The 12,419-nt window shown below is 40.6% G+C and overlaps 1 protein-coding gene across 2 annotated transcripts in view; it reads left to right on the top strand.

Moving 5' to 3' along the window:
- The window catches only part of FEZ1 (fasciculation and elongation protein zeta 1), a 52,869-nt gene that overhangs the window by 13,405 nt on the left and 27,045 nt on the right, over nt 1-12,419 (top strand). For both annotated transcript variants that reach the window (XM_010352980.1, XM_010352981.1), the window contains exon 3: nt 1,165-1,264. In XM_010352980.1, coding sequence (XP_010351282.1) covers nt 1,165-1,264 — 100 coding nt within the window. The remainder of the gene's footprint in view (nt 1-1,164; nt 1,265-12,419) is intronic.

Below are 12,419 nucleotides of genomic sequence, written 5' to 3' on the forward strand. Positions count from 1 at the left end.
CTCCTGGAGTCAAGTGATCTGCCCATCTTTGCCTTCCAAAGTGCTGGGATTCAGGCGTAAGCCATCGCGCCTGGCCTCATTAATATTAATTCAGGTGCCATTGGCTTCCATGGCAGTCGTTATCTTAAGGGCTTTGTTTACTGATTTACATTAATCTCTTGGTGTTGAATAATTCATGTATCTTCCTGATGTGTAAGTGATTGTGACTCTGAAATTTTCCCTAACCTCCCTCCTTTTTTTTTCCTAAGAAATCTTTCTGAAATAAGTTAAGGAACAAGAATTGTAGAAATCCTTTCTTATAACGTACATATCAGAATTTTAAAAAGAAATGTAATAAATGTAGCCCCATCTTTCCCCACTAAAAACGAATTGTGTAGACAGAGGTGTATTTATTGGTTTCTTTTATACACAGTATTTACCTTAGAGTGTCCGTGATGTTGGAATGACACAATGCAGGATTTAGATTTGACATTGCTCGAGGGCAGGATCTAGCAACCCGTGGGTTTGATAGAACATTTTGGGTAGTAAGTAAGTACTCATAGCATTGGCATTATTCCCTTACCTACATTCGATGTCAAGGAGGGAATTCCTGATCATTTAGATTGCAGACCTCTGAAACTGAAATGGTTATAAACTAGATAATGATTCTGATCTTAATGAGATTCAGCCAGAAAAACTGCCCAAATCTCTCTGTCTCTATGTTCCTCTCTCTTTCTCCCTTTCTCTCTCTCTCCCTCTCTCTCTCTCTCTCTCTCTCTCTCTCTCTCTCTCTCTCTCTCTCTCTCTCTCTCCCCATAGGAAAAGAAACATGGGCATCTCTGACATTCAGAAACATGAGCTATTTGGATGAGGGGCAGATTTATTTTCAGAGCCAGAGTCGGTTTGATTATAGACGCTGCCATTTGTATCTCAATGGTAGGAAATTCCTCTTCCCTCAAGCAAACACCTTTCACATTGAAGCCCCTGGCCAGGCTCCATGGACTTTCTCCCCTGGATGTGCCTCTGATTCAGTTTTTAAGCTACTTTGCCCCTGCATGCTGGAAGGCAGATGATCTCAGCCTGGCACACACAGAAGCTTCTCTCCCCTCCCAGCCCAGCTCTTCCTTCCTCCAGGCGGGGCCAGGCCACAGATGTGTGTTAATGAGAGCTTCTCTTTGTTTACAGGGTTTGGGATGCTCTGACAGACAATTACATCCCTTCACTGTCAGAAGACTGGAGGGATCCAAACATCGAGGCTCTGAATGGCAACTGCTCTGACACTGAGGTACCTCTCTGGGGCCCCTGGTTTAGCAGGGCTTGAGAAGATGTGGAATTCAGTTAGAAAAACATTCAGTAACTCAACAGTCTTCCTCGCTGTGTAATAAAGCTCAAAATTGTTGATGGAGGCTCATGCCTGTAATCTCAGCACTTTGGGAGACCAAGGTGGGTAACTGCTTGAGTTCAGTAGTTTAAGACCAGCCTGGGCCACATGGTGAAACCCCATCTCTACCAAAAATACAAAAAATTAGCCAGGCATGGTGGCGCTTGCCTGTGGTCCCAGCTACTCAGGAGACTGAAGTGGGAGGATTGCTTGAGCCTAGGAGGCGGAGGTTGTAGTGAGCCAAGATCATGCTACTGCACTCCAAGCTGGATGACACAGTGAGACCCCATCTCAATTAAAAAAAAAAATCGTTGGGAAGGTAGGAGTTGTGGAGGAGGGTGAAAAATAAGATAAGGAAGACACCCAATATAGCTGAAGTGATAGGAATGGTTATCTACAGAAAAGCATAAACACAGATTACTTCTATTAGGTTGGTGCAAAAGTAATTGTGGTTTTTGCCTTTACTTTCCTTTTCCTTTTTTTTTTTTTTGAGATGGAGTCTTGCTCTGTTGCCCAGGCTGGAGTGCAGTGGTCCGATCTCAGCTCACTGTAACCTTCGCCTCCCGAGTTCAAGGGAGTTTCCTGCCTCAGCCTCCTGAGTAGCTGGGACTACAGGTGCCTGCCACCGTGCTTGGCTAATTTTTTGTGTTTTTAGTAGAGACTGGGTTTCACCGTGTTAGCCAGGATGGTCTCGATCTCCTTACCTCGTGATCTGCCTGCCTTGGCCTCCCAAAGTCCTGGGATTACAGGCGTGAGCCACCATGCCCAGCCTGCCATTACTTTCAATACTTCTAATCTGTGTACTACAACATGAAGAATAAAGTGGCCTGAAATAAGAGGAGAAAACTGTCACGGGCTTCTCTTGGGTTCAAACAATGATGGTTTTAAAAAATTAGGTTTTCCCATCTTAAATGAACAGTTCAGGCCCACCAAAAACAGTGCTGAGAACAAGTACTGATGGATCTTGCACCTGACAATGGCCAGAGGTAGGGCCCAGATATTAGCAATGTGGACACACGATGGGGAAGAAGTCTCTCTTTTTTTTCAGACAGGGTCTCACTCTGTCACCTAGGCTGGAGTGCAGTGGCGCAATCTCGGCTCACTACGGCCTTGACCTCCTGGGTTCAAGTGATCCTCCAGCCTTACCCCCACACCCTCCTTGGGTAGCTGGGACTGCAGGCATATGCCACCATGCCCAGCTAATTTTTGTATTTTTTGTGAAGATGGTGCTTTGCCATGTTACCAAGGCTGGTTTCAAACTCCTGGGCTCAAGCAATCCACCCAACTTGGACTCCCAAAATGTTGGGATTACAGGCGTGAGCCACCATGCTGGCCTAGAATTCTTCATGAAACTCAACCAAGGGGACATTTATGTGTCTGGACCAGAGTCACACTCCATGAGTTACTGACTCCAAGGAAGAAAGTAGCCTAGGGACTTCTGAAGAATAAAGATGATATTTATTTTGAGTTGATTTGCAGAGGCCATAAAGGGGGTGGCCTTTCAGAAGATCCAAATTGCCCCTCCCATCTGAATCTACATATGGAATGGTTTCTTAGTCAGTTTGGGCTAGACTAAGTAATTTATAAACAACGGAAGTTGATTGTCACAGCTCTGGTGGCAGGGAAGTCCAAGATCAAGGCACTGGCAGATTCAGTATCTGGTGAGGACCTGCTTTCTGGTTCACAGACGGCCCCTTCTCACTGTGTCTCCTCATGGTAGAAGGGTCTAAAGTGCTCCCTTGGGCCTCTTTGAGAAAGGTACTTGTGGGCATCCCACCTCCATGGTCTCATCACCTCCACAAGGTCTCACTGTCTAATACCATCACTTTGGGCATTAGGATTTCAGCGTATGAATTTGGGGGGCGGGACGTAAACATTCAGAGCACAGCAAAAAGTAAAAATCATTTAATGGCTCTATGTTAAAAGCCAATTTCTGCCTCACTTGGTTTTCTAGTTTCAGCTGTGAAGGAAATTTTGATAATTTATCATCAGAAGGGCTGTCACAGCCCTGTGGGCTCAGCAAGTGATAGAGTTGGATGGATCTAATCTTTCTAAGTGTTTCAGAATTGAGTCCAAGTAAAAGAGCAAGAAACAGATTCCTCTTACGCTGCAATATAATTGTAGATTATTGCTCAAAATAGCACAGCAAAGAGATCAGCAGTTGACTGATTTGTTGAAAATGTAGCTGTATATATCCTTCTCCATTTTTCTAGTAGTTAGCAATCTAAGGTACTCAAAACCTGAAGGCTTCATTGAAGGCAGCAGGTAAGATGGTGACTTTGAAACCAAGATTTCCTGCAAGCCTCCTCAGCACAGACATAGGAGGCTGTGTCTCAGGTCCTGTCTTGAAATCTCGGCTGTGCATTTTCTCTTGTAATGCTTGCAGGTATGGTGCTTAGTGCTTACACAAACTGCAAAGGAGATGGAGGCAATAATGGAATAAATCTAGTTACTGAAATCAAATCAGGTCCATCATGGTACAAAAGGCAGATTTTGCTTTGTTATCTCTTTTGACACCTTTCCAACTCATTTTGTGGATTAAGCCAAAGGATATGTAAGATAGTCTGCCCTTCAAAAGGGCTTTAATTTATCCTAATTTCCAGATTTCCCTCAAGAGGGTTAATATTTCAGAGCAAACTGAATGACCCTGAGAAGGATGAGCTTGAGCTCTGTTCCTTGTAGTATTTCTTCTATCTAACCCATGGGAAAAGGACAGGGTAGCAAAAGTAGATGGATTAAGGCTGTTTTATTTCATCCTCTTTTATTATCTGGATTAATTACAGTAGGAGCTCTATTACCTGCCCTAAGTTTAAACGATTTACCAAATTAACCAGTGCTCTGTATTCCTTCTGTAAAACATACGATCAAAAGCACTTGGCATGCTGACTATGCACAGCTGTGAGGTTTCTCTCTCGTCACCCCTCATACCTCCACTTAAGTGTTCCATTTTTTAAATACATTTTTTATTTTTTTGAGACGGTGTCTTACTCTGTTACCCAGGCTGGAATGCAATGGCGTGATCTTGGCTCACTGCAACCTCCGCCTCCCAGGTTCAAGCAATTCTTCCGCCTCAGTTTCCTGAGTAGCTGGGATTACAGGCACCTGCCATCATGCTCAGCTGATTTTTGTATTTTTGTAGAGATGGAGTTTCACTATGTTGCCCATTCTGGTCTTGAACTCCCGACCTCAGGTGATCCACCCGCCTTGGCCTCCCAAAGTGCTGGGATTATAGGTGTGAGCCACTGCACCTGACCAAGTGGTCCATTTTTGAGAATCAGTTGTTCCCAAACCTGTTTATGCTGTCCTTGTGACTGCACTCAGAAATTTAATTAAATATTGTACCAACTAATGAATTGTGACTGCAAAGAGAGTCATTTTTTGTTAAAATCAAAGTAACACATCTACATAGTTTAAAAAGTTAATTAATGCTTTGAAAGTAATGCACTGTAAGTACAAGACAAAACAACCCCTGCAAACAGTAGACCCCTGCCTTCTTGTCTTTCCCTACTCCATAGAGGCAACTGCTTGCACTTCTTTTAGCTACTTTTTTTTTTTTTTTTTTTTTTTTTGCATATAGCTCCAGTTTTATAGTGGGGCCATGTGGGGCCCCATGGGAAGCTCCAGTGTTCTCTGGAGGGAGAAGTAGCCAGGGGAGAGCCAGGCTAGTGCCTCAGGAATGGCAAGACGGGGTAAACAGTTTAGGACTGGCTAGTTTGAGTAATTTCTGCAAGCTGTAAACATTAGGGATGGTCCTTAGTGCGTAGTACCTGACCCTGGGATGACTAAGGCAGAGGACTCTGCCTCCTGGGATGTAGAGGTCAGGTAGAGGGGGCAGGGCTTGGCTTTGGTTAGTTTGCATATAGAAGGTTTGCTGAGCCCTTTGCTATCTCTAAGAATTGGCTATTTTTTTTTTTTTTTTTTTTTTGGTGACAGAGTCACACTCTGTCACCCAGGCTGGAGTGCAGTGGCATGATCTCCACTCACTGCAACATCCACCTCCCAGGTTCAAGTGATTCTCCTGCCCCACCCTCCCAAATAGCTGGAATTACAGGAATGTGCCATGACGCCCAGCTAATTTTTTTTTTTTTTTGTATTTTTGTTAGAAACAGGGTTTTGCATATTGGCCAGGCTAGTCTTGAACTTCTAATCTCAAGTGAGCCGCCTGCCTTGGCCTCCCAAAGTGCTGGGATTATGGGTGTGAGGCACTGAACTCAGCCAGAATTGGCTAATCTTGAAGATACAGTCTCTCTGCACCAGAAAGCTCTTTAAAATGTTAAAAATCAAAATTTTCAGAAAATTAAAAAGTATAAATAACACAATGCTTAAAGGAATCAGATACTGTATTGTGTCAATTCCATGTTTTTTTTCTTGAAAACATCCCAGTTAGTACCTTTCATCTTTCTGCTACAAACTGGTCTGGTCATTCGCTAGATCAGCTGCACAGCGGCTGCCTGGAGAACATCCTTCCCTTCATGCTGGGGATTCTTTTGTCTTCCTCTCCTGTCCTCTGGTTGCCATATTTAAAAAATCTTTCTAGATATAGTTCCTTGTTTTGGTGAAAAAACAACAACAAACCAAACTCTTCAGCATATTTTTGAGAAAGGGGTACAGAGGAAATGGTTTTTAGGATATATAAGAATATTATTATTTAGCATTCTGAGGGCTTTGTTCTCTTCTAGCATTAGGTTGTGTTGAGAAACCCCAAATCTGTTCTGATTCCCAGTCCTTTTGGCTGACTCTGTTCTCCATCTTTAGATTCCTGCTCCTTTATTGTATGACTTTTTTGGTTCTCTCTGGAAGTTTTTAGGATGTTCTCCTTTTCCTTTCTCTTTTGAAATTTTACAATAATGTGCTTTAGAATGAAGTTTTTTTTTTTCCTTCATTATGTTATACTCAGTGAATCCTTTCAACCTAGAAGCTCATGACTTTAAATTGTGATGTTTTCTTATTATTTTTCTGAAGATTTACTATTTCTATTTACTGCCTCTGTGGAGATGATTATATAGCTTTTCTCCTTTATGATGTTAATGTGATGAATTTCATAAATTAATTTGCAAATGTCAACTCAACCGTGCATTCTAGAGATATACACAACCTCATCATGATGTATTACCATTTTATTTTATTTTGTTTTGTTTTCCCCATATCTTTATTGAAAGGTAATTGGCATATAATGAACTGCACATATTACAGTGAGCAATTTGGTAAATTTTGACATCTGCATATATCTGCAAGACCATCACCATAATCAAGATATTCAACATATTCATCATCCCTCTCTCTCACTGCCCAATCTCTGGGCAACCACTTATCTGCTTTCTGTCATTGTAGATTAGTTTTCATTTTCTAGAATTTTGCATGAATGGAATCATGCAATATGTATATTTCCTTTTGTCTGGCTTATTAAACTCAGTGTAATTAGATATTCATCCATGTTTTAAAGTATAGCAACAGTTCATTTCTTTTTGTTGTTGAGTAGTATTCTGTTCTATGGATATGTCACCAGTGGCTTATTCATTCGCTTATAGATGAACAGTTATTTTTTCTAGTTTTTGCATATTTCAAATGAAGCTGCTGTGAACATTCTTCTGTAGGTCTTTGTGTGAACATATGCTTCCATTTCTCTTGGATAAAAACCTATATGTGGAATGGCTGAGTCATATGGTAGGTGTATGTTCAACTTTTTTTTTTTTTTTTTTTTTTTTTTAGCTTTCATTTTAAGTTCGGGGGTACATGTGCAGGTTTGTTACATAGGTAAATTGGTGTCATGGGGGTTTGTTGTACAGATTGTTTCATCACCCAGGTATTAAACCTAGTATCCATTAGTTATTTTTCCTGATCCTCTCCCTCCTCCCACCTTTCATCCTCCAGTAGGGCCCAGTGTGTATTGTTCCCTTCTGTGTGTCCATTTGTTCTCATCATTTAACACCCATGTCTAAATTTTTAAGGAACTACCAAACTGTTTCCCAGTTCGAGAGCTGTAATTGTCCCATATTCTCACCAACACTTGCTATGGACAATCTTTAAAATTTAGACATCTTCATGGGTAGTAACAAAATTGATACCTTATTTCAGTTCTAATTTGCTTTTCTCTAGTGACATAGGATATTGATCATCTTTTCAAGTGATTATTTACAATGTGTGTGTGTGTGTGTGTGTGTGTGTGTGTGTGTGTGTGTGTGTGTGTTTGAGACAGGGTCTTGCTGTGTTGCCCAGTCTGGAGGACAGTGGCTCAATCTCAGCTCACTGCAACCTCCACCTCCCGGGCTCAAGCAATCTTCCCACCTCAGCTCCCCAAGTAGCTGGGACCACAGGTGCACACCTCTATGCCCAGCTAATTTTTGTATTTTTAGTAGAGATGAGATTTCACCATTTTGTCTAGGATGGTCTCGAATCCCTGAGCTCAAGTGATCCACTTGCCTTGGCCTCCCAAAGTGCTGGGATTATAGGCGTGACTGTGCCCGGCCTGTATGTCTTCTTTGGTGAAATGCCTCTTCAAATCTTTTGTGCATTTTCTTAGTACATTGTCTGTGTTCTTGATATTGAGTTGTAAGAGTTTCTTTTTTCCTTTGAGCCGGAGTCTTGCTCTGTCGACCAGGCTGGAGTGCAGTAGTGTGATCTCAGCTCGCTGCAAACTCTGCCTCCCAGGTTCAAGCGATTCTCCTGCTTTAACCTTCTAAGTAACTGGGATTACAGATGCACACCACCATGCCTGGCTAATTTTTGTATTTTTAGTAGAGACAGAGTTTCACCATGTTGGTCAGGCTGGTCTTGAACTCCTGACCTCATGATCTGCCCTCAGCCTCCCAAAGTGCTGGGATTACAGGCATGAGCCACCGTGCTTGGCCATGAGAGTTTCTTATAAATTCTAGATAAAAATCATTTGTTGAATATATGTTTTACAAATATTTTCTTCTAGTCTATAGATTGCCTTTTAATTTTCTTAACATTATCTTTTGAAGAGCAAACGTTTTTTAAATGTGATGAAGGCTGAGTGTGGTGGCTCACGCCTGTAATCCCAGCACTTTGGGAGACTGAGGTGGGCAGATCGCTTGAGGTCAGGAGTTGAAGACCAGACTGGGCAACATAGTGAGACCCCCTCTCAAAAAGAAAAATTAGGCTGTGCGTGGTGGCTCACGCCTATAATCCCAGCACTTTGGGAGGCCAAGGCGAGCGGATCACGAGGTCAGGAGATTGAGATGATCCTGGCTAACACTGGTGAAACCCCGTCTCTACTAAAAATACAAAAAAAAAAAAAAAAAAAAAAAAAAATTAGCCTGGCATGCTGGCACATGTCTGTAATCCCAGCTACTAGGGAGGCTGAAGCAAAAGAATTGCTTGAACCCGGGAGGCAGAGGTTGCAGTGAGCCAAGATCGTGCCATTGCACACTCCAGCCTGGGCGACAGAATGAGACTCTGTCTCAAAAAAAAAGAAAAGAAAAAAAGAAAGAAAAATTAAATGCGATGAAGTCCAATTTATTGATATTTTCCTTTTTATACTTTGTGTTTATGTTGTATTTAAGAAATCTTTGTTAAACCCAAGGTCACTAAGATTTTTTTTTCTTAAGTTTTCTTCTAGAAGCTTTATAATTTTAGCTCTTGTATTTAGGTCTATGATCCATCTCAAATGAGTTTCTTTCTTTTTTTTTTTTTTTTTTTTTGAGACGGAGTCTCGCTCTGTCACCCAGGCTGGAGTGCTGTGGCCGGATCTCAGCTCACTGCAAGCTCCGCCTCCCGGGTTCACGCCATTCTCCTGTCTCAGCCTCCCGAGTAGCTGGGACTACAGGTGCCGCCACGTCGCCCGGCTAGTTTTTTGTAGTTTTTAGTAGAGACGGGGTTTCACCGTGTTAGCCAGGATGGTCTCGATCTCCTGACCTCGTGATCCGCCCGTCTCGGCCTCCCAAAGTGCTGGGATTACAGGCTTGAGCCACCGCGCCCGGCCAAATGAGTTTCTTTCTTTCTTTCATTTTTGAAATGGAGTCTTGCTCTGTCGCCCAAGCTGGAGTGCAATGACTCAGTCTTGGCTCACTGCAGCCTCCACCTCCCAGGTTCAAGCGATTCTTCTGTCTCAGCCTCCTGAATAGCTGGGATTACAGGTGTCTGCAACCATACCCAGCTAATTTTTGTATTTTTAGTAGAGACAGCGTTCTACTATTTTGGCCAGGCTGGTCTCAAACTCCTGACCTCAAGTGATCCACCCGCTTTGACCTCCCAAAGTACTGGGATTACAGGCATGAGCCACTGTGCCCAGCCTTCAAATTAGTTTTGTATATAGTGTGAGGTAAGGGTCAGGTCTCATTTTTTAAAATTTTTGATATAAAGTATTGCTGTTTCCCAGGCTGGTCTTGAGCTCCTTGGTTCAAGCCATCCTCCTGCTTCAGCCTCCCAAATTGCTGGGACTACTGAGGCACTCCACAGTGCTGGGCTTCAAGATTTATTTTCTTGCATATGGCTATTCAATTATTCCAGTACCATTCATTGAAAATCTTATCCCTTCCCCATTAAATTGTTTTGGCATCTTTGTTGAAAATCAATTGATCATGTATGTGTGGATCTACTTCTGAATTATTTATTCTGTTTCAATGGTATATATATGTGTGTGTCTTTTTTTAACATCCCTAATTTATTTTAAAATGTGTCTATCTTTATGCCAATCTCACACTGTATTGATTGCTGTAGCTTTATGGTAAGTCTTGAAAATAAAGTAATATAAGTTCTCCAACTGTGTCCTTTTTTTTCTTTCCAAATTTGTTTTAGTTATTTTAGGTTCTTTGCATTTCCACATAAATCTTGGAATCAGCGGATGAATTTTTGCAAAAAATCTTGCTGGAAATTTGACTGTGATTGTGCAGAATCTACAGATCAATTTATACATGTAGATCAATTTGTCATGTTAATGTGATGAATTACATTAATTGGTTTTCAAATATTAAACCAGCATTTTATTTTAAAATAAACCCCACTTAGTTATGATATTTTATCTTTTTTATATAATGTGAGATTTGACTTGCCAATATTTTATTAAAGATTTTTGCATCATGTTCTTTTCCTGAAATTTTATTTTGTTCTAATGTCATAAAATAAGTTGGAAATTATCCTATCTCTACTTTGTTAAAGAACTTGTATTACATTGGTATTATTTCTAACTTGAATGTTTGATAGACTATACTAGTGAAAGCATCTGGGCTTAGGGTTTTTCTCTGTGAAAGATTTTCAGTTACAAATTCAGTTTTACTGAGTCCGGTTTGATAAGTTATGTTTCTCAAGGAATTTATCTATTTAATCATTGAATGTATTGACCATTCATTTGTTTATAATTTTGTTTTGTTATTGAAAATGTCTATAAGATTTATAGTGATGTTCCCTTTTTTATTCCTGACATGGTTAATTTGTGTTCTCTCTCCCTCCATCCCTCTCTCACTCTCTCTTGTCAGCTGGTCTGTGGGATTATCGCCTTTATTGATCTTTTCAGAGAACCACTTTTGATTTCTTTGATTGCCTTTTTTGTTTGTTAACTTTTTAGTTTATTGATTCTCTCTCTTAGCTTTATTATTTCCTTCCTGTTACTTAGCAGGAGTTTAATTTGCCCTTCAGTTTTTTAGCTTCCTAAGGAAGGAAATTTGATTATAGTTTAAACTTAAAACAATCTTAAAGCTATAAAATTCCCTTTAAGCACTGTTTTAGCTGAATTCTACATATTTTGATTGGGTAGGTTTTCATCATTCAATTAAAAACATAGTTTCTAATTTTTTCTTGCAATTTCTTCCTTAACCCATAGGTTATTTGGAAGTTTGCTGCTTAATTTCAAAGTGCTTGGGAGGTTTTATAGCTATCTTGTTAAAAATTGATTTCTAATTTAATTTTGTCAGAGAACATACTTTGTATGACTTAAATCTTTTAAAATATGTTAAGACTGATTTAGGGTCCAGCACATGGTACATCTTAGCGAATGTAATATGTGCCATTGGAAATGATGCGCATTCTGCAATTGTTGGTTGTAATGTGCTATAAATGTCAACTAGGTTAACTTGGTTGATAGTATTGTTGAATTCCTCTGTGTTCCAAATGATGTTTTTTGTCTGTTTATTCTGTCAACTAATGAGAAAGGTTTATTAAAATCTCCAACCATTATTGTGCATTTATTTCTATTTCTTTAGTTCTGTTGATTTTTGTTTATATATTTTGAAGCTCTGAGTACATCTCCCTGATTAGTTGATCCTTTTATCATTATGAAATGTCATTCTTTCTCTGTAATACTTATCTTAAAATCTACTTTGTCTGATATGAATGTAGCCATTCAAGCTTTCTTATGCATACTGTTTGCAAAGTGTGTGTGTGTGTGTGTGTGTGTGTGTATCTATCTCAATCCTTTTAGTTTCTGCCTATCTCTGTCTTTTTATTTAAAGTGCGTTTTTGCAGGTAGCATATAGTTGGATCTTGTTTTTGTTTTTGTTTTTGTTTTTTTTGAGACGGAGTCTTGCTCTGTCGCCCGGGCTGGAGTGTAGTGGCCGGATCTCAGCTCACTGCAAGCTCCGCCTCCCGGGTTTACGCCATTCTCCTGCCTCAGCCTCCCGAGTAGCTGGGACTACAGGCGCCCGCCACCTCGCCCGGCTAGGTTGGTTTTTTTTTTTTTGTATTTTTAGTAGAGACGGGGTTTCAGCGTGTTAGCCAGGATGGTCTCGATCTCCTGACCTCGTGATCCGCCCGTCTCAGCCTCCCAAAGTGCTGGGATGACAGGCTTGAGCCACCGCGCCCGGCCGGATCTTGTTTTTATATTCAGTCTGACAATTTATGCTTCTTGATTATTGTGTTTAGTTTATTTGCATAGTGTATAGTCCACTGACATTTGACATAATATTGATAACCTGTGTTGAAGCGTATTGTCTTCATTTCTGATTGTCCCATCTGGTTTTGTTGCTGTTTTGTTGTTCCTCTGTTCCACCTTTTTTGCCTGCTTTTGGGTTGATCAAATATTCTTTGGCTTTCCATCTTATGTCTTCTGTTGGATTTGTATCTATACCTCGTCCTATTTTTTTTTTTTTTTTTTTTAGTGGTTTCT

This window comes from Rhinopithecus roxellana, chromosome 15, assembly GCF_007565055.1.
Source record: "Rhinopithecus roxellana isolate Shanxi Qingling chromosome 15, ASM756505v1, whole genome shotgun sequence".
Classification (NCBI taxonomy): Eukaryota; Metazoa; Chordata; class Mammalia; order Primates; family Cercopithecidae; genus Rhinopithecus; species Rhinopithecus roxellana.